The sequence below is a fragment of the Corapipo altera genome, unplaced genomic scaffold, assembly GCF_003945725.1.
Source record: "Corapipo altera isolate COAL_440 unplaced genomic scaffold, ASM394572v1 2c, whole genome shotgun sequence".
NCBI classification, from domain to species: Eukaryota; Metazoa; Chordata; class Aves; order Passeriformes; family Pipridae; genus Corapipo; species Corapipo altera.
This window is the reverse complement of record NW_020884923.1, coordinates 2,608,404-2,630,326: the sequence shown is the minus strand read 5'-3', so window position 1 is coordinate 2,630,326 and position 21,923 is coordinate 2,608,404. Positions and strand designations below refer to the sequence as shown.

Genomic DNA, 21,923 nt, shown 5'->3' with positions numbered 1-21,923 from the left:
CAGTGCAGTCTTTTTTAAGAATTGTGTATAATCACAACCTCTAATATTAAAAGAACCCAAACAATTACATGTAGGTTTTCTATGTCTAATTTTCAGGAGGTCACATTACTCCAGAGATTATTTGGTTATTAGTTTAAAGACAGTTTAGGCCAAAGTGGTCAGTTCAAGCTCAAGTAGTCAGTTCATGCTGTTGGCTTTTGCTTGCTTTTCTCCAAACCATCCTTCCTAGATCACCAAATGATCTTAGCAAAGCCAAAAAAGTAAAGGGGGTATATATGCCTAGGAAGAGAGATCAGAGCAGAAAGACCAGTAACCCTTCCCCACCCTCAAATCCCAAACACAGTGCCCAAGAATAGGATTTTAGCAGTCGATGGGATAATGGTGCCCAAATGAGAGATCTTCCTGTTGGGTGCCTCAGCTGTCTTGTAGACTCATGTCCTGATTAACTATCCTACCTCCACCCTCCCCAGTGCTTTCTGCCTCACTGGGCAGCCTGAGTGTAGTTCACCGTATCATAAATGATAATTGGCATTAGGTTTAGACTTTGTGCAAGGAAACATTATCAAAGATAGCTGAGAGGAATACTATATCATGAATTGGTGACTTGTGTGTCCTGCTGTCTTGAGCAGTGCAGGCAAGTCAGCTCAAGCTTTAGCTCAGAAGTCTTGTCTTCTGTTTATACATATATTGTTAACTCACTCTGATGTAAATGCTGCCTCTTCATTTAAAGATTCCCGATAATCAGAGAAGAAACATCTTTCTCACTGACATGACTTAAATGTCAGTCATTCACCATTTCAGCACAAGCAGCAGTAGTTATTTTGGAAAGTTGACACTGTTTTGGAGAGGAAGATCATGTGTTTTAGCTGGGTAATCTGTTGCCAGTTCTCTTTTTTCATTGATTCTTTTCTCTCCCGAGCTTGACTGTAGAGAAACTGACTCCTGGAATACCATAATGCCTCCTAAAGAGGCATTGTGAGACTTTAAAGACTGTTTTAGAAAGGATTCTTCTAGTAGGCATTTGAGCTGCATGATGGATTAATCTTGAGAGCCATAAGTAAGTTGTTAATTAGTAGCCAAGGATTATGCTGTTCTTTAGATACTTCACATGAGCATATCAAATTGGACTTAGGAAGTGAAAAATCAGCAGGCTTTGCTTTCACCATAATAAAGAAACTGGGATAGCTTCTTTGGGAAGCTGTCATTTGCTGGTTTGTTTGCTACAGTGGTTTCCTTTGAGTTGCTTTGCAGGTTGTTGCAACGAGCTACACTACTGAACGTTGGGTGATTCTGCACCTTCAATCTGCAGTAGAAGTCACTAATATGTGCTGATTTTCTGTTGGAGAAGCAAGTATTTCTGCAGGAAAATTGTCATCAGGACTGACATAAGTCTTATCTACACCATTTTCTTACTTTTTTGGTTCAGTTAAAAAATCTTTATTGGAGCCAATTAGAAATTGACAACCTGATTTAATATCCTTTTTAAGGAAATGTCAAATTCATCTTAGTACGAGTGTTTTGTTTCAAGGACTATGCAAGTACTGTGCTACTAGCCTGTGCTAATTTCCCATTTTGGAAACTTTTGTGTCTTGTTGCTTATCCATAAGGTATTGGGTTAAAAAAAAAAAGGTCTTTTTTCTCTGGGGACATACATGTCCACTTTCCCTCTTTCATCCTGATAATGTCTGCCTGGGAAAGATGAAAACAACCAAAGGCATCTTTTTAATAGTGAGAGCTATAATCTCTTGAGTAGAAATACTTGGGGTAGAATCCTGTGGAGTGGTTTTCTGTGGCTTCTGTGCAGTTTCCCATTGCCTTTCTCTTCTAATGTAGAGGAGCTTGTAAACTTCTGTCTTTATTTAGGCTTTGTGGGGGATTTTTTTTGTTTGTTTGCTGAGCAATAAAGAGAACAGTTCTTTTGAAAGCTCATCTAGCAGCAAAGACCAAAGTTACACTTGCACAGCTTCTCCATAGGAGTGCAGTTAGCAATAAAGGATCTCTTTTTAATTCTGCACACCAACATTAGCTTTTTGAAATAATGTTGGAGGGGCATACAGTAATTTCCCCTTCTATAGTCCTGTTTCATTTGAGGGGTAAACACATATTTTGGGGCTACAGATTAAAGAACTATCATGACAGCTGCTGTATAAATCTTTGAAGCAAGGGGCAGGATGCAGTAACTCGAGGTTACAGCATTTAACTTAGTAATTTGCTTCCTACCCTTCTCTTTTCAGTTTTTTTTCCAGAAACTACTCTTAAGAGATCCTGCTTGGCAGGAACAGATTCTTTGTCCTGATCTTGTCAGGGGTCACAGAGCACTGATAGCTATTGCTGTTAAACACAGTAGAATAGGGAAGGCTGGAAACATGTTTTGAGACTTGAATGTTCATTGTATTTGAAACCTTAAATTTAGGAGTATAATCTTGGCAGTAACCTTTTTTCACTTCAGGGTAGGGATTGGTTTGCAGTTCTAGACATGCAGAATGTTTACTTCAGCATCTCAGTACGTTATTTCATCAGCAGTATCTGTTCCAGTCTAGGTCAGATCCATTCCTTGTTCAGATTTTTCCATTTAACGTCCATATGACGCTAAAGAATGAGGTCCCATATCTGTCAAAACCAGGAAAATTGAGTGAGAAGTTCCTTCTAGGGTAAATATTCGTTATGGTCGAGGGCCCTGACAGGGTTTGAATTATTTGGTGTTTTTTAATCTCCTTCACTTCTTTGGTCTTCAGTAGATTCTGCTGTTATCTCTTGTATTAGTTCTGGCAAATGCATTTTTTTAAAGCAAGTCATCTTGCTCACTCATATGAACAGTTTTAATTAAATCCTTTCTTTTTTTGAGAAGTATTGGGGCGGTACTTTGCCGCTGGCATCTTGACCAGAAGTCTGTCCTCAGAAGTGGATTATTCTTTCTTTTAAAAATCATCATTTATTATCCAAAAACACCAAAAAAGGGAAAATTGAGTTTGTTTATCTCTTAAGAGAGCACTGTTGCTACCTTTTAAGTTTCAGAACTTTTTGAGCTTTAAACTGACAGACTGAAATTCCCTGCTAAAATAACCATATTATCGTAGAGTAATGAAATTTAATATTTAATTCTTTAAGTGTTCTCCTTAGAAGTGTTCCAGAAGTAAGTCTATTTTAGTGGATTACTTTTTAAAAAATACTTTAGAATCAAAGTTCAGCTTAAATACTTAAATTGTCTCTTTAAAATACACAACATTTGAGTTCAGCAGGAAAAGCCTCTCTTCCAATCCTATGCACATCGAAAGCAAGCCAATGAGTTGGATTAAATGAAACATGAGTAAAATAGCCAAAACTGATAAATATACTTACTGAAATGATAAATAAAATGAGGTATGGATATACTTGCAATATACAAGGTGTGACATTGCTTGTCTTTCAAGGTCCTTTTATGAGACTGAATAACTATCTGAAACATTCCGTTTAGGGTGTTTCATAACATAAGAGAATTCAATTAAAAAAAAAAGCAAAACAGAATTTTGGCATCTTTAGCTGAACTTTCTGTAGTCGTTAAATAATGAGTGAAATCAACCTGATGAAATTAAGTGAAGAAAAAAATAGAATTAAGAAGTGTTTCAGAAGTACTTGCTGCTTCTAGAATCTGAAGATTTTTCTCTGATACCAGGCAATTCACTGCTAAACTTAGAAATAATTTTCACAACACCTGTTCTTAGAGTATTTTAAGTAATTAATTTACATATTAAATATGACCTTTCTTACAGTATTCGAAAGTGGCAAACAATTCCAAAGAATTGGAAGACTGTGAGCAAGCTAACAAACTGGGAGCAGTTAACAGTACCTTAAGGTATGTTGTGATTTATATCAACAGTACAAAAATAGTAAGGAACATTTTATTTTGTCTGTCTGGTTTGGGCAATGTGCTGGTTTTTGTTCTTCATTCTTTCCATAACCCATTAGAAAGGAAATATGAAACGATGCATGAACATCTAAAGGTAAAGGTGTTAAGTAGACTTTTTTTTTTGGTTAAAGTACATTTTGATATTATTTAAAAGAGCATCAAGAGTCAGAGGAAACTTGCAAATAACCCCACCTTTTTTCTACTCTTTGTTCTTGACTACTGTGATGGATTAAGAGATTTTGTCCTGCTCTGTCCCACTGTTACACTGATGTGCCTGTTTGTGGTCATTCAGTGAACCAGATCAGGGAGCTTGTGAGTTACTTTTGTTGTTGGCAAAGTTATTTGAAGGTTGGATCAATTCCCTGCTCTTTCATGGCACTGTCAAGGTTGGGTGGGAGGAATTCTGCAGGATGGTGTTGCCCCTGAGTACAAAAGTGTGAGGAACAGCATTTAGGAAACCTAGCATTCTATTAGGTTACTTACCTTGGCAAAATAAAAATAGAAAAATGAATTGTTCACTGTTGATGGAGACATGTGGTGTCTTTGGCCAGAAATTGCAGCAGTTCTACCTGATAGAGGTGTTGAAACTTTCTTGTTCCATGAAAAACCAACTGCTTCTGCCTGGTGTGTGGTGTGTTAAACCAAACTGGGAAGAGCCTTTATCCAAGGTTTTTTAGGAGAAATAAGAAACTATTAACTCTGTTCCACTTCTGTAGGGCAAAAGAACATGAGATTGAATATAAAAATGGAGACCTAAAGAGAATGCCTTTGTGAGAGTAGGATAGACGATTAAAGTTGGGAGAGGGCAGGTAATGGATTCTGCAAGTGCAGGAAGACTTTGTGCTTTGTAGGCAAACCTCCGTGTTCTCTGCCTAGGAGTGTATCATCCTCATGGTTTTGAATTATTTTCCTTTATCAGTTGTGTTTCTTGTAATAATCAAATCTTGCCTTCTGGTAATTACCAGAGAATTTCCTCACTTAATGCCGAGTATAAAATCTCCTATTGTGATTTGGCAGGTGGTTAGAAATTTATCTTATGGTAGAATTGCCTCTGTTTGTAAAATTGAGCTATTACTGATTCAATCAAATGGGATAGGTAGTTTTCATTATTTCAAGGTGCTTCTCTTCAGCCTGGAGCAGAGTTCCGAACCTTAACTTTGCTTACATTTTGCTGTCAGTAGTGCAGCATCAATAGTTCTGTGCTGCACATAGGCAAAGAAGTAAGCTTTTGGCACTATTTGTGTTTCATAGTATGGGAACTTCAACACTTGTCTCTCTGGCACACTTGTCTCTCTAGCACTTCTGAAAATGCTAGAGTGAGTGGAATACCATTATTATTTAAATGGCTTATGACAAATCATGTTCATAGAGTAATTTAGCTTGGAAGGGGGATTTTTACACCCAGTCTCCCAGTAAAAAGCAAGGCTAACTATTGTAGGTTTCATTGAAAGTACAGATTATGAAAATTAGTACTTTGAAAAGTGTTAAAAACGAATGCTATGAACATCCTTTACCAAGCTCTAACTGAAGGAAGAGGACCCACTGCTCAGTTCATTCAAATAATGATGGTGAAATCTGTGTGTCAACAATAAGGTGACTTTTAAAAATATTGCAGTTGATACCTGCTTGACTCTCTAGGCAATTAACAAGCCAAAACTCCATATATTCTCGAGTTTCAGATACAGTAACTCAGAATTCAGTTCTGAGTTAACTGCTATATGTGGAATGTATTTCTTTCAGTAGCTCTTATTGATGTTGTTACTTTAAAAGTTTAAAATGGGATGTATTTTTCTCCCCTCAGTAACCAAAGTAAGGAGGCTTTCATTGACTGGGCAAGATACGATGATTCACAGGATCATTTTTGTGAACTTGATGGTAAAATGTTTAAGCTTTTTCAGTGTTTGTTTTATTTACTGCATCTTAAAAAAACCACAAAATATCATAGTTTCTCTGCAAATAATCATTTTTAAAAGGTTTTAATTTTGTCCTAAGTGGAAGTGTGACAATTCATATCATTTTTGTAATTTTACAAGAAGAATTTTGTAGCCTACACAGTGCACATTCACTGTTATCTCTTGTTAGTATAGTGAACAGGAAATTTTTATGGAAATAAAAAAGGAGGTAAATTGGGGAGGGGGCAGCATATATATTTTTTAAAAGCTTCTTTCAAGAAATTGCATTTAGCACAAATATAGGACAAATTACTTGCAGCTGATTCAGTTTCTTACTACTGCATTATTTTTTGTTGCTATTCTGTCTATGCTTGGACTGAGTTTTTTCTTCTTCCAGCCTTGCTGTTTCCAAATGATCTCTGCACGCTTATTTGTAAGGACTTTCTTATTGTTAAAACATTAGGATATTAGATTGTCTTCCCTCTGCTCCGCGTATGTGAGTCTTTTTATTTGCTTGTAATGTTCAAAGCTCAAAGGAATGTTTTTCAGATAAGCATGAGAATTGCCAAGTTCAGAAATGTCTGCTTAAGTTCTTTTTAATAAACACCTTAGAAAGCTTTCTATGCTAGGAATATTTAGGGCATAATGCTAGATGTTTTCATTTACCTTTCGGCTTATGTTTGGTGTCACCTGAGAAAGTAGCAGCTGCAGTGGACTTACCAATTGCAGTTCTCTTTCAGTGCTTCTGCTGTGTCTGATCTGTAAGCCTTTTCTGTTTAGGCTGTTTCTGTAGGAGCTGGTGAGCATTACTGCAGATCTGACCTGTTATATGCACTAAGCTGCTATTGTCTCTACTATCTGCAAGTTGTCTAAGTACATTTTTTAAGAGTACTCAGCTGGGAAAGGTATAGTTCAGCAGCATTTTTTTAGAAGTAATGCTAACTTAAGTAGTTCTTGATTTTAACTCCATCTCTCATGCCCTGCTGAAGAAGGATGTACTTTCTCCAGCTATGTTCTTCTGGTGCCTTTTTTTTTTTTTTTTTTGCACTGGCTCTGGTGTGCATCTTTCTGCATGGCAAACTGGTTCAGCTTACTTAAACAGCGGGACAGTAAGTTGACATCTCCCTGCCATCTCCCACATTGTTGTGATCAGCTGGCTTATTGTGTGCATTTGTGAGCTGAAGCAGGGAGAGTGAGAGAAAATAACCACTGGGAGTGATGGGGAGGAAGGAGAAACCTTTGCTCTCTTTCTCTCCTCTCTTCCAGGTGGTGAAAGAGCTCTTAATTAACTCAGCTGTAGCACAGAACCACATAATCAGTTTTACTTTTTACTGTCTTTTTTGGGGGGTTTAATGATAAACTAGATAAGGGGATCGATCTAGCTGAAAAATACCTAGTAACCCAGGTCAGCTTTCCACCTTTCTGTTGCATGGCTCCCCAATGCATGTATACTCAGTTGTATGTGGATAATAAGAAGAAAAAGTGGAGACCTGAAGTGACCAGGAAGCATAGTAACTGCTTGGATTAGCCACACTGCCAAATAAATAAATAAAGCTGTAATTTGACTTTCTTTCACCTGGCACTCATTGTGTTGCTGTGCATCTCTTCTCTTTGTTTTTGCTACTGCTGCCGAAGTGATGCTTAAGTGCTCATGCAGAATCATCCCCTTTTGTTTAGAGCAGTTTTGCTCTCTGTTTCTGTGGCTTTTTTTTTTTTAATGTCTGAAGAAATACTACATGGCACTTCTTGGCCTATTCCTGTGAATAAGACTATTGGCTTGTATTGTATGTGGGGTCTGTTTAAGCATGAATTGGTTTTGACCTAGAATTTCAAAGAGGGTAGAATTCTTCCTGCTTTTTACTGGTTGTAGCTCAAAACGTAAGTTCCTATTTCTACGGAGTTTTTAAGCAGTTTGACAATTTTCTTTGGATAAACTGCCTGAATTTGTAGTGAACCTCAGAGATGAGGGTATAATTTGTTGAAATGCTGCTTAAATAATGTACTTCTTGCTGTAACCAACAGACTGTTCTGAAATATGCTGAAAGTTTGTTAGTTAAGCAATGTGATTCAGACTTTTCTGCCAGTATACAAGGGTATTTGAAGAAATAATGGATTTAGCAAATAAATATACAGTATCTACCAACTACAAGATGTACTACTTTGACCCTGTCTTTATTAAGAATCCCCTGTATGCAGTGTACCCATTTCAAAAAAGCAACCCTCTCAACTGAATACTGCCAGACAAATAAACCCTGAATTTGAAGCCCATTTAAAACAAAACACTGTTTGTATCTTAGCATAGGGTGAGAGAACACACTGCATGTCAAGTGTTTATGGTGGACTTGGAGAAGCCACGTAGATGATGATCAGACACTGTACAAAATAGGGACACACAGGAGACTTTGGAATAAATAATATACTTTTGAGCTTTGTATTTAGCCTGTATATTGCTGTATTCTTATGTACAAGGCATTTATAATCCAACTGGAAGATTGAATAGTATTATATGAGACCTCTTATTTGTATCTAGTTCTGTGTGACTGTTTAAATTAAATCTTTTTTAATTGATCAGTTAGCATACGTAACAAAAGTTTTCCTATTTAGATGAGAGATCTCCAGATGCACAGTATGTGGATTTGCTGCTGAACCCAGAACGTTACACTGGATACAAGGGGCCTTCTGCTTGGAGAGTATGGAACAGCATCTATGAAGAAAACTGCTTTAAGTAATTGGGGGAAGAGGAAGTCTGTTTCTTATAATTGCACCTCAGTTTAGCTTAAAACTGATCTTTGTGTTTTCTAACTTATTTTCTAGGCCTCGATCTGTCTATCGTCCTTTAAATCCACTGGCGCCTAGTAGGGGTGGGTCTTACCTGTTTTATTTTCCAATGCATTTCTTTTAACGTAGTGACTATTGCAGTGATGACAATAGCAATCTTCAGTCTGTAGGTGTGCTTTCTGCTTTTTTAATTTCCTCTGTAGAAGTAGCTGTACATTTTCAATATTTAGACTAAGGCTTGTGGTACTTGATTACATACATGCCTAATCTTCTGCATATGAATGGGCTTATTAATGTCAGGGGAGCTGATGTGGAAACTGTAGTGTAAGTCTCAAAGCTGTTTAGTGTCACACTGATTTTCCAATTTGGATGCACTCTTGTGTTCTTACCTTGTTTCTTTTTTCCTAAAGCATTTAATTTAATCACTTTAGCTCATACTTACTTTAGTGTAATGGAGCTGTAAATTTTTGATCCATAATATGTGATGTGTTACAAGTGTACAAATAATTGCATTATTTGAAGGAGGAGTGAGCACTTGGGCTTAATTTTCTGCAAGAATGTTTAAGAAAATTATGCTAATGACTTGGGGTTTAGGTTTTAAAATTTAAATTGAAAACTATAACCTGGTGTTCCAAATGAATCAGCTTTCCCCTGTCAGTGTGTCTCATTTCTCTTAAAAGTTAACTATTAGCCAATAGACTGAGTTAAAAAATGCACCATCCATTATAAAATCAAGATTTCTCAGTATTTATAACTACTAAAAGCTGATATATTGCTGGTATACACAAATAAAAAAGAATTGTAAGAACAGTTTAATGCAGAGATCAGAATATCAGAAAGAAACACTGGTCAGATTGTTGAACAATGCAGACTGAAGAAAATTACTTCCTAACCATCTTTCTGAACCTAAAACATAACTTTCAAGAATATGTAAATCAGCTGGTACTAAGATTTCAACTTCCTAGTGACTTTCATTTTTATAATGTGTTAAGTCTCATGTGGTCTTGAGGAGGAAGAATGGAAATATGGAAAGTAGCCTATTTTTTTGTAGATTAAATAAGATTTCTTGTGCTTTTTTCAGTGTTAATAGTAAAGTCTGTAGTTCATTTCTGCTTTGCTGTGGAAATTATCCTTTTAATACTTATGGATTTTTTTTTTTTCCCCCTTAAGGAGGAGATGATGGTAAGTCACCTTATTTTGCTTGACCTGCAGAAATGAAGTAAGCGTTAGGGAGTTTTGGACTTGTGATTTGTTCACTTTATGGTTATTGAATTAGAGAGCAGGAAAGTTATGTTTTTATGCAGATTATTGATCAGAAAATATTTTTATTTGGATCATTCTTGCATTTGGAGTAGTGGGAAGGAGTGGATAAGAGCAAAACACAGTTCCCTTGTTGATTCTTATCCTTGTAACAGAATGTGTTTGTAATAATGTTATTAGCTTCTCCAGAACCCCATTGATACTGATGTCAGATCCCTTAAAAGAAAAGGGACAGTTTTTTGTGTACTTTCTTGAATGTCCATGATTTTGGGAAGATGGGAAGAGAGTGGGGGGAAAGCATTTGGTCTGTCTACAGTGACAGACTAAGATTTTTCAGTCAACTGAAACCTCTTGGGCAAAAAGATCTAAGTGAAGCCTTCTGACAGTATCAGTCAAGGTAAAGGCTGTCACATATAATTCCACTCTGCTGTCACATCTTTCACCACTAGTGCATATCATCAGATTTGTGCTTCCATACATTGCTGAATGCCCTCATCAGTAGCTTAGTCATGCTCGTTCTTGTATTTCTCCTATTCTGACCCCAATAGATTTAAACTACTCTCAAAGTTCAGCCATTTCAGTGCCTATTCTCATTTAACAGCTAAATTATTTAGCTTTATGTCCAGGTGCCAGCTAATGTTAGTATGCATAGTAATCTAAAGATACTGTAATGTTGAAAATGAATACTCTTCATTTAACTGTGTGCTTTGTATTTACAGGAGAATCTTTCTACACATGGCTAGAAGGTAAAGGCTCTTGGATGGGTTAATATAATGTTAAATTCACTAGAAGAAACGCTGTAGCATTTTTCATAGTGTAGGCTTCTTAGTAAATTATAACTTTAGTATATTCTGTCATTCAAAGAATATTTCTTTACTTGAGGGTCTTTGGAAATCTTCTGATTCACTTAGATGGTATACTCCTTGAACCTTTAAGTGTTTTGTCTTTTATAACAGGGGAGTTCACTTCCAGTTACTTTGAATTTTCTGGTTATTTTAGACATTTAAGCAGGGACATTAGTAGTAGTAATTATGGGTAAGCGTTATTATTTGGAAACAGCTTTAAAGAACATTAAAGATTTTGATGGTTCTTTTCCCACTGTAGAATCTAACATAAGTATACTGTGTGTATCTAACATAAGTATAACGTGTGTTCAGAAGGCAAAGCAATTTTCTCTTTATTATGGCAGTAGTAGCAATCAAAATCTCATTTGGATGTGTGCAGAAAATTAAGTGGGTTAAATGTACTTAATTTTAAAATTAGTTCGTTCTACATTTCATAAGCCTTTACTTGTCTAGTTGAAAATCTCTTAGCTGATGCTATTGTAGGAAAGAATATAAATTTACACACCTTTAAAAATGTGACATCTGTAAATGAGGACACATTTCAGCCTTGCAGATAGGCTTCCCTTTTTGGAGATTGGAGTGACAGGGAAGTCACCCAAATGTATCTTTGAGAAAGGAACAAACTCAAATTTCAGTTCTAAGTGGAATTATAAGTAGTTTCTACGTATAAATTATATTTTGACCACTCAATGCCACTGTATTTCTGTGTACATTCTTGAAGTCTGTATTCATCAAAGTCATATTTTCCAAGGTTTTGTTCTGTGCATTTAAGTCTTCAGTGAATTTACAGTAGAGCTGCGAAGAAGTACTTTTGCTGTTTTCCAACGCTGTGAGGTTTTCTGGGGCTTTTGATGCTTTTATGTAAGGCCACTCCACTAACTCAGTGGTAGCTCTAGTTGTAATTAAGATGGGTCACAGTATATTTCTGGCATCCATACTATCAAAATTCATTATTTCAAATTTACTACTTAAACAATATAAGCATCTTATTTTTGCATGGCAATTTGTCTGTACCACAATTGACCTGATACTTATTTGACTGTGTTTAAGAACACTGAAATACAAAGCAAGAAATGTCAAACTTCATTCTCAGTATTGCTTTATATAAAAAATAGGAGATAAAGTTTTCCTATGATGGGATATAAGGGCTTATTAACAATGCTGTAATTGTGACTCTTGGAAGTTAACAATGCAGACTTGCAAGGTATATTCATTTTAATAAATTATTTCTAGTATTTAGTTTGGGATCTGTTTGTCTTTTTTCCTGGACAGGTCTTTGTCTTGAGAAAAGAGTGTTTTATAAACTCATTTCTGGGCTTCATGCTAGCATCAACTTGCATCTGTGTGCAAATTACCTTCTTGAAGGTAAGTCTAGGTAAAATTACTGAATTTACTATGGAATGGGATTCTGCAGTATCTGTAATATGTATTTTGGGTTTTTTTGAAAGTTTTTGGTGTATACTTAGTTGCTTTCTTTTTCTAAATACATGTTTTAATCCCCCTGCCCTTTTTTTTTTTTCCTCTGTGTAGAAACCTGGGGGAAGCCTCGCTGGGGACCAAATGTGAAAGAGTTCACTCGCCGCTTTGACCCTGTCGAAACGAAAGGAGAAGGACCAAGGAGGCTCAAAAACTTGTATTTCTTATATTTGATAGAGCTGCGTGCTTTGTCAAAGGTTGCCCCGTACTTTGAGCGCTCAGTTGTTGACCTTTACACCGGAAATGGCCATGAGGATGCTGAATCTAAAGCTCTCTTACTCGATATCTTCCGGGATACAAAGTAAGGCATAGAATTATTTTTTTTCAGTAGTTTGAAATTCTCAGTTATATTCGGAAGTGAGCATAGGCAACCTCTTGATAGGATAGGACAAGAATCAGAGTGGAGTGAAGACATAAAATTAAGTAATGGGAGAGATCAACATGAATTTGTACGTTTGACAGGAGAAATTAATATTTTCGAGGTTTGAATATACCAATCTTTAAAAACTGGAAAAACAAATACAAAAAAACCCAAACCACATGACACCCTGGGCTATTCCCTGTATGTTGCTCTTTCTGATCTTTTTCAATATAAGATGCACATGATTGACCAGGACATGATTTATTCTGAAAAGGAAAGTAGTACATGCAGTCTTTTAATGATCCACTGAGTAATCCAGCTCTTATCATAGACTTAACGTGTGGTGGTTTATCCATCCCTTCTTTCTTCTTTTTGCTCTGGAAAATTCTTAAGTTCAGTTCCTTTGCTCTCCTTTTTGCTAGTTTTTGTGATTGTTAACATGTCGTGTGGCTTTATTGCTGTCCCTAATTATAGTCTTGCTACATATTTGACATATGGTCAGATAACAATCAATTGGAATGAAAAAATTAAGCCAATTTCAGTGTATATTAGAATAAAACTGTGAATAGCAGATTTCAAGTTACAGTGATTAAATAGTAAAACTGATACTATCGAGTAATTTTTTTAGGGTAATCTGCAAAGACTAGGAACTCTGAAATGTGTTTTACACTTACGGCATCAACTGCTCACCAAGCTTGATTGAACATTGTAGTTTATGCCAGTTGTAGTTATGCATTTGTTTTGATCACATTTTGTCTTTATTAGGTCCTTCCATATGCACTTCGATGAAAAGTCCATGTTTGCTGGAGATAAAAAAGGAGCCAAGTCATTAAAGGTAAAGCTAGTTTTCTGAATTACACCCAAAATACCCATTTTGGAATTAAGTTGTCTTATTTTAGAAAACCCTTCTCCCTACCAGAATCATACTGCTGACAGTAGAAAAGGTAGGGATAAAAACTTAGAGTTGTATCTGTGGCCTTATAATCCACTGTATGTAATCAGCTGCTGTCCTGATCCAAGCAGACTGAAATCTCTGGCTTTGTGCCTTGAGTCTGCCATCAGGACTGTGGTGGGGCAAATGAGTTGAATTAGTATTACCAGTAGATGCAGTGGTGTTTATTTTTAAATAGAATATCTGTTTCACATAGGTATCTCCAAAAAAACACCCCCAGCGCAGTCACGTTTGTTTTAAAAACTGATGCCTTATAATACACAGTATATTATCATGTAATATAATGTTAGACTTAACGTTAGAAAAGCATAGCTCCTAGACATGGGAACCTAATGTGAGCTCTGTAACTGGGTTTATGTGGACCTCTGTTATGGCCTGACTACAAAAGGCGGTGGTTTTATTCAGTTTTGGTAAGAGAGAGTTGATATTCTAATGGTACTAAATTTGTTAAACTTCTAGTTCTGTACATTAACTTAACATTTTTTATTTTGCTTTTGACTGATAGGAAGAATTCAGATTGCATTTCAAGAACATATCCCGCATAATGGACTGTGTTGGATGTGACAAATGCAGGCTGTGGGGCAAGCTGCAGGTACAGTTTATTTTGTGTGTGTGTTCATGGCAAGGGCAGATTCCAAGATAAGCATCCATTTCATTTTGACAGGATGCCTCTTACCTTAGCATTCAGACTTTCCGCACAGAGTTGGTCCTTGATATCCTTACCTGTGTATTAAAAATAAACATGTGTCTAATTCACTGTTAAACAATTTAAAAAAAAAAGTTAAAAATATTTTATTTAGTCAAAGGCTGTTTAGTTTACTAGAAGGTAGAGTTTTTCTCCTGAAAGAGATGCATTTAAAACAGACGTTTCATGATGAATTACTACTGATAGTCAGTATCTTATCTGTATTCATTGATCAGATGAGCCTTGTAGAATCACCTATGGGAAACCTTCCTGTAAAAACAGCATTTACTTGTTAGAAAATCCAGTGTGATATTTAACACCACAAATTGAGGCATAAGAAAAAGTAATTCAGATTTTCACAGTTTACGCAGAAGGCAGCAAATGAACACAAACATGCACAGTAAAGCTGAATGTTGAAGCAATTTCATTTTCTGGACACTTACTGTTTTTATTTTACTGAGAACAATATTTTAAACCTCAAGACTAATATTAAGTCCAGACTGAGAATGGTTATTTTGTAGTGCCTGCTATACTATACTGCTATATTGCATTGAACCTGTCAGTGCAGTTTTCAAAGAAGTTCCTAACATCAAAATTTCAGTGGTCTCTGCTGAATTTCCAGAGTTCTACTTATCCTGTCCTATGCTTCTGATCTATTGTTGTTTTTTCCTTCTCACTCAAAATGAAACAGGGCCAGACTTCCTGACCTATAAAGTTCCCTTGCAGCTAGCTCCAACCACGTTTTGTCAAAATCCAGTGGTTGTCTTTGTAACCAGATTAAATGCAAAAATAAGAAAAGCTGCTTCTGTTCTATTTCTGCATAGCAAATAGGGGTTGAAAGTGAAACTGCAGTGTGTGCCACTGGGTTTGGAGGTGGAAAAAGCACTCATGTTGTGATACCTTATAAGAAAACTTAGTCTGACTATAAGAGAGAGGGGAGAGGAAAAGGGGAGATGTGCTCCATCAGCGGTGGGACATCTGTAAAGTAAGGGGCAGGAGGGAGATGGAAGTGTTGCAGTGGGCATATTTTCATATATGTGGCCAAGAAGAAAAGAGATGGGGAAAGAAGATATTAAAAATAGAAGGATGAAGAGCAAGTTACATGAGGAAACAAATGTTCTTAAATAACTGACTGAACCTGGTACACAACTGGTGGCATGCATTTCCATCAGTGCCCTGATTTGTGTGCAGTTATTTGGGTTGAGATATTGGGAAATAAGAATTGATACTACAGTTTGCCTGGATTAGTAATTTTGAAAGTTTTTATGGTTTTCCAAGTGTTTGAAGGAGTGATCTAACTTTTTTTGTAGACTCAAGGCTTAGGAACTGCTCTGAAGATCTTGTTTTCTGAGAAAGAAATACAGAGCCTTCCTGAGAATAGCCCATCAAAAGGTTTTCAACTCACGCGACAAGAAATAGTTGCTCTTGTAAATGCCTTTGGAAGGTAAGGTGTTATTATTTGTGTAGTAGAGAAACATAAAACTTCAGTGTCAGTGCTCAGGCTTTGTGGAAAGATGGTGTTGTACATGTAGCTATAGCTTTTTAAAGGCTGAATTACCATTAGTGATATTGATAAACTTAATGCCCTCAAACTGAGCATGTGGAGTGCTTATTATTAGCCTTGGTCATCGTTCTGTGTTTGAATCTAATTCATCTCTCTATCTCAAATCTCATAAATTTCATCTTGTGGAAGGTGGATTTTAGTCTCTTAAATAGAGTTTATGATTAATTTTTTTTAAATTTACTGCATTCAGATGATGAACATTTTAACAGCTGTAAATGATTCTTGCTTTGTTCATCATGTTAGTTCTTCATATCTTGATTATAACAATCTGTTCCTGTTTAAACAATCTAATTAAACAAAAAGAAAGTAATAAACTTTATCTCTGCTTATGGATTTTTATATGTTTAATGAAGCTGGGACATTTAAACATATAAACTTTAATTACTGTAGTATGTTATATAAATATATATGCAAATGGGGAGTCAGATAGGAGATCTTTTGAGAGAAAGTGTATCTTAAGTGTGTTAATCTTTGGAACAGAATTGTGTTGGGGGAAAAAAAACAAAGAAAGAAAAAGTCCCCATGCATGTGATGATTTGTACGTCTCTTTCACATCTGATTTAATAACATTTAGGTGCTTTTTTTGTTTTACAGGCTTTCCACAAGTATAAAAGAGTTGCAGAATTTTAAAGTTCTATTACAAAAAACTAGGTAATGAAGGCCTTTGCACAACCCATTAGTGAAGATCATTTACATGACTGCATTGAGCAGAAGGAACTGATCCTTACAGGACTCACATGAACTGATAAAAAATAAAATCAAATACCAACTTGAATATTTATGTTTAAACTAGAAAAAGTTATTAATTAGAAAATATATTTATGAATGAAATATATAGTTTTTAAATGTGTAAATTATGCCGATCTGTTTATTTTTTAAGTTCTCTGCTCACAGTTCTGTTGTACTGAAACTTCATAAATTTTCTCATTTCCTTGTCTTTCTGAGACAGCTTCTTTATATGAAAACATATGTACCTTCACCCTGACTTGGCCTGTCCTGAGAGAGGGGGGTCACTTCTTGTCTCTCCCTGGTTATTGAGCTTCAGTATATTCTGAGGATTTAGTGAAGTTCTGACAGTCAAAAAGAAGGGGGGGGGAAGGACCTAAACCAGCACAACAACAACCACCACCAAACTACAGATAGAAAATAAGGCTCTTGCTGAGTTCTGGCTTCTTACCATAATAATGAAACTTACCTAAAAGTAGCAAATTTACTGAACAGAAAATTTGATTTCATACTGAGCTGCTTTGCATCATGCTGAGATCAAAATTTTTTTTCCCTTGAGTTGTGTTTTTTAGAATTTCTTTTCTTTAAAATTACTACCTTGTCTTTGCAGCACAGTTGGAAGTGACTTTTCTGCAGCTCCTTAGCTACCTGCATTTGCTTGGGGGTGGAGGTCAGGGCAGGGGGAGATGGTTAGTGGAGTGCTGCTATCTGAAAAGCCTCAGTCAATCAAATTTGCTCCATATTATTTTCTGGATTGTAATCACAAGTTCAGTTTCGGGAAATTGTCTTTTTAATGTCTAAAATGTTAAAATAGCACACTTCGATCTTTGAGCCATGGAAATAAATTTGCTCTCTGTGAGTTATGTCTGAGTGCTATGTTAAAAGATCAGTGTAAAAAGAACTTGTTTTTGTAGTCACTTTTAAAAAAAAGGATGCTTTTTAAAATTCATAATCATAGTGATGTTTAATACCACATATTCTATCTATGCAAACCCTTCCTGTCTCTTCTTTAAAAGGATATTCAGTGTAAAAAACGGGTATGTTAATAGCATTACTTTCATAGAATAAGAAACTATTCATGTGTCATTGTCCACTAATGTCAGTGATAACTTACCAGTGTCAGAACAGAATTCAGAAACAGATTGCCAGTTAGTAGCAACCAAATATTGGTTTAAATTTAAAATGAAGTAGGCATTTCTTTTAAACCAGCATGTTTAAAAATGAAGTTAGGAGTTACGAATGTAGAAAGTGCTGGTACAGTGTAGACACATCTCTTGTTTTTAAAAACAAGTCTTCACAAAATTAAGTGCTCTTAATCATTTTTCACCCTACCAGATACTGAGTGACCTGTTTATAGAATTGATTGTAACTGTATTGGTTTCCATAATGTGTTCCTTTACCGCTGAGATTTTCTGAAGGCTGGAATACACTCTGTCCTTTGTTTCCAGACTAGCCTCAAATTTCTAGCTGACTGGAAATGGACTACCCTGCTGACACTTACTTTCTGGAGGAACAGTACTTTTTATAAATGCAAGTCCCCTTGAGTCAACCTGCGATAAGCTAAATAAAAGGGGGAGGAAGACAAAAGGGGGAAAAAACCAACCAAAACTTAAACCACCCTCACAAAGTTTTGGTGATAGTTGCATGAATTGGCAACGAGCTGGTATCCAGTCAGAAGTTCCTGTTTAAGCCAATTGAATGTGGTGTTAGGGAAAGCTGAGGCCAGTCTAGGAATGTTATGTTCTTACCTAGTAGACTCTCTAGCCTGTGGGCAGCTGTATCTGAGCAAGTCACCACAGGTTTTCTCTTTCTAGTTAATGCAGAAGAGCAGGATGTGTCTAGGTGGATTCACCTGGCCTCCTCGAAGCACTCTATTTGCACCGTAGAGTTTATTTTTCTCCATTAAATTGAGGTGGGAATCTAAGTAACTAGCTCAGATGTGAACAGCTGTGTTTAGTAAATGAGTTACACACCGAGAATCCAAATCTTCTGAGTAATTGTATATGCTGAAAGAGTGTAGTTTTCAGTTGGCCATTGATTCCTTGCCTTTTAGATAGACCTGCAAGGGCTAGAACCTGTAGACTCACTTGTGTGAGGAATGCTGTACACCTGGGATTTATCTGTATTGTTATATATTACAGTGCCTAAACCTTTAGGCAGGATTTTCTAATGGAAAAAAAAAATTGTATTGTCTGTGCCACCCCAGGAAGGACCCGAGTTTCAGAAATGTTTCTTCCTTTTTTCCCCTCACTTTGTGGGGAAAGTGAATTGCTTCCAACCTCCTTCTGGGGATGCAACTTGCTATTTTGGGTTTCTTTCCACCTGTGCCTGGCTAAAATCTACAGACACTGAAGCAGCATCATGCACTTGCTCATGAGACAGGGGAGAGATTTGGGTATGCAAATCCTGGATACCTGCTCCTTGCAGCCCTCATTGGCACAATGCAGGCAAGATGAATACTTTTGGGTAAGGACATAAAGAGATGGGAAGCTTTTCTTCTCCTTTGTGTCATGGAAACACAGGAATGCAACTGAACAGCAAATTCTGCGTTTGGGGAAGTTCTGTTGCACTTGAAGGTGCATCTTGCTTAGTGATCAAATATGGAAGGTGTTTCATTTCACTATCATTGTAGAAATGGGACATAACATTTTTCATGTAATGAATCTGGTTGAAACAATTTTCCTGTCACCATCTTTTTTTTACTGTATTTAATGTACATTCTGTGACTGTGCTGCCTATAAAGTTTTGCTGTGTGGGTTGGATGACTTAGTTCTTTATATGTTCAATTAAATTTTAGAAATTTACAGCTGTTTTTATACTAAAGAATAAGGTTAGTTACACTGTCCACAAACTGTAAACTATTTTAAATTCCAGCTCCCTGTTGGAGATCAGCTTGTCAACATTGTCTGTCATTCATTTCAGAGTAACAGAACATTTCCTTGTACAAATGACACAATGATTGTAATCCCAGAGGTAGCAAGAAGACGAAGACAAAAATGTTTAATTGTTCCTAAGTCAAGAAGACTTGTGTGAAATGGTAAAAAAAGACTTGGTGCAAACTGCTTAGGTAAAAAGTAGAGCACTGTTGTGAACAACTTGCTCTTCAATTGAGGAGAAAGGTCAGAATATAGATTTAAAACAATGAAATACAGAGACTTGTGTAAGCTGGAATAATAAGTGTTTTCCTACTTTTCAGCTGATGAGCTGTGCTGTCTGTCATTATATGTGCATGAAATACACTGTGCCACACTTTCTTTAGTTGTGTTTTGATGGTTGGGTTGCCTTTCTCTGACCTTGCTTTGTGCTTTTCTGGGAAATGACCTGTAATGTGTTGTAAATAATCTTGATGCTCATGTTTATAAAGTACCAATCAGCAATTCATCACTTTCCAATTTCTCGATATAGCTACCCTATTAAAATGTAATATTTATTAAAATCAAAACCAATGTTGAAACTGCTTACAGAGATCTAAACACTTCTGAATCTTTGCTATGTTTGAATCTACAAGATGCAAATTAAAGTATTTTCTGCTACAACTTGTTTTTGTGAATGTAATTTTTGGGGTTTCATTTGAAAATACATTTTTTGCTTTTCATTTACCCTTCAACTACACTTGGTAGATATTATATAAATTACATTATTTTTATGACATTCATTTAAGCTTAAAATGATGAGTAGATTTTTATCTCACTTCACTTTCATTCAAAAGATGAAGATAACCTGTGTATCTGTTTCTGTTTACAGTGCACTGTAGTGTCTGCACATCAGAAATCCATTAGCCCCTCTTTAAGACCAATTGTTTTAAGAGACAAAAAGGCTTATTTTTGAAATGAAGCTTGTTCTGTCCCTTTTTTAGAATAGCTTATAAAATCAGATCTGTAAATAACATTTTTTGATTGGTTCACCCAAAGGGATTCTTCGTGTTGAAATTATTTCCCTGAAGGGTTTCTGCAGCTCTGTTTCTTTCCATGTGTGCATTTTTAACAAATTATCTTACTAAAAATTTGATACACATATTTCATCCCCAGTTTAGGTGGGTAAGTACCTGTTACACAGGTGGTGATAATTATACTGATTTAATTTAAAGATCTTACCTGTCAGTGTTGTTTAAATCTCTTGTGTTTGAGAGTATTTAATTTGTTACTATGGTTAGTTATAGTCACTTGTCATTCCACTTTTTTGCATGCATACTGTGGTATAGGGCCTCAGCTTGTTTTTAAGTGCAAGATTCTCTGTGCAGTTGTATATACTGTAAGGGAAATGTAATTCCTGCAGACTTCTCTTGCACTAGGTCTTCGGGAAGTTTTGTACAAACATGATTGTAGAACTTCAAAGGGTTTAATAAAATTTCTGTTCTCTCAACCCCGTGGCACCTTTTTTAATCTCTTACTGATAGTTTAATTGGCTTTTTTTCTTCAATGCACATACGTGAAGAAGGCAATGGAAGCTTTGGGAGGGCAAACAGTTTACTTCTGCTGGAGGCAAGGTTCATACTTTGACTTGAAGACCCTAAAGCCCAAAGAACTTGTGGAAGACTCAACATGTGAGTGTGGCACTACTATGCTTTTGGCTTTCAAGCAGATCTGATCAGATCTATTCCCCATCCCTTTGGTTTTTTTCCCCTGTAGATACTTGGTGAAATGTACATAAGAATTCTTGATTACTTGGGCTTCCTGAAGTTGAGCATGAGGAAAACATGAAGCCTGTCCACTATTTGAGGCTACTGTAGTACACCTCAAAATGAAGGAACTACTTTTATTCTAGTAATCTAGTAAAGATTGCTAGAAGTACTACATTTTTCTCAAGCAATGTGTGGATTGAGTTACAGTATTTGTTTTACATGGGGAAGGAGAAAGACAGTAGGGATGCAGAGTTCTTCACCATCAAGCACTGGGCACAATAAAAAGACCTGAAGTAAAGTCAGGGTTTCTGTTTGCCTTGGATTAGTAATAATTACTTCCAAGCTTGCTCTGTGCAAATTTTGCATCCTGGAATGGTATTTATCCAGCATTTCCACCACAACCCACTACATTACCCCTGAAGATACAAGGCTGTAGCACAGCTTTGCTGACCTTCTGCTCATTAAGCAGAAAGGTGCACTCCAGGTTTTTTTGCTTTACATACTCCTGGCTCTTGTTCTATTCCCAGACTGCACTTCCTGGGTTCTTGATAAATAATTAGGCAGGTACATACTGTTAGATATATCCCTCTCCCTGGCTAGGCCTTTGACTTACTCTTCTACATAATACACCTAGATCTAATTGATGGAGAGGATCACATAACTTTAATTTTTCAAACATAGACATTTTCAGGCTGTTTTGCAGTTCACAGTGCTCCACTTGGAGCAAATGCCCATCTTTACTCTTCTGTGACAGTCCCTAGATCTGCTGACAAGATACAGTTTTCCTACTTTATTAGAAGAAAGCAGTGTGTACAGATGACTTTTAGCCTCCAACTATCATGCCACACTGAGTAAGCAGTGATATCCAAGGAATAAA

At 36.3% G+C, this 21,923-nt stretch overlaps 1 protein-coding gene across 2 annotated transcripts in view; it reads left to right on the top strand.

Annotated features, from left to right (window-relative positions):
- Positions 1–19,961, top strand: part of ERO1B (endoplasmic reticulum oxidoreductase 1 beta) — a 28,337-nt gene extending 8,376 nt beyond the window's left edge. The window contains exons 5-16 of one of the 2 annotated variants that reach the window (XM_027657262.1): positions 3,750–3,832; positions 5,688–5,761; positions 8,383–8,503; positions 8,593–8,639; positions 9,727–9,738; positions 10,536–10,562; positions 11,934–12,026; positions 12,192–12,438; positions 13,264–13,333; positions 13,956–14,042; positions 15,446–15,579; positions 16,294–19,961. In XM_027657262.1, coding sequence (XP_027513063.1) covers positions 3,750–3,832; positions 5,688–5,761; positions 8,383–8,503; positions 8,593–8,639; positions 9,727–9,738; positions 10,536–10,562; positions 11,934–12,026; positions 12,192–12,438; positions 13,264–13,333; positions 13,956–14,042; positions 15,446–15,579; positions 16,294–16,354 — 1,056 coding nt within the window. In that variant the 3' untranslated portion in view covers positions 16,355–19,961. The remainder of the gene's footprint in view (positions 1–3,749; positions 3,833–5,687; positions 5,762–8,382; positions 8,504–8,592; positions 8,640–9,726; positions 9,739–10,535; positions 10,563–11,933; positions 12,027–12,191; positions 12,439–13,263; positions 13,334–13,955; positions 14,043–15,445; positions 15,580–16,293) is intronic. The other variant, XM_027657263.1, reaches the window with a different exon arrangement.
- Positions 19,962–21,923: the final 1,962 nt, after the last annotated feature.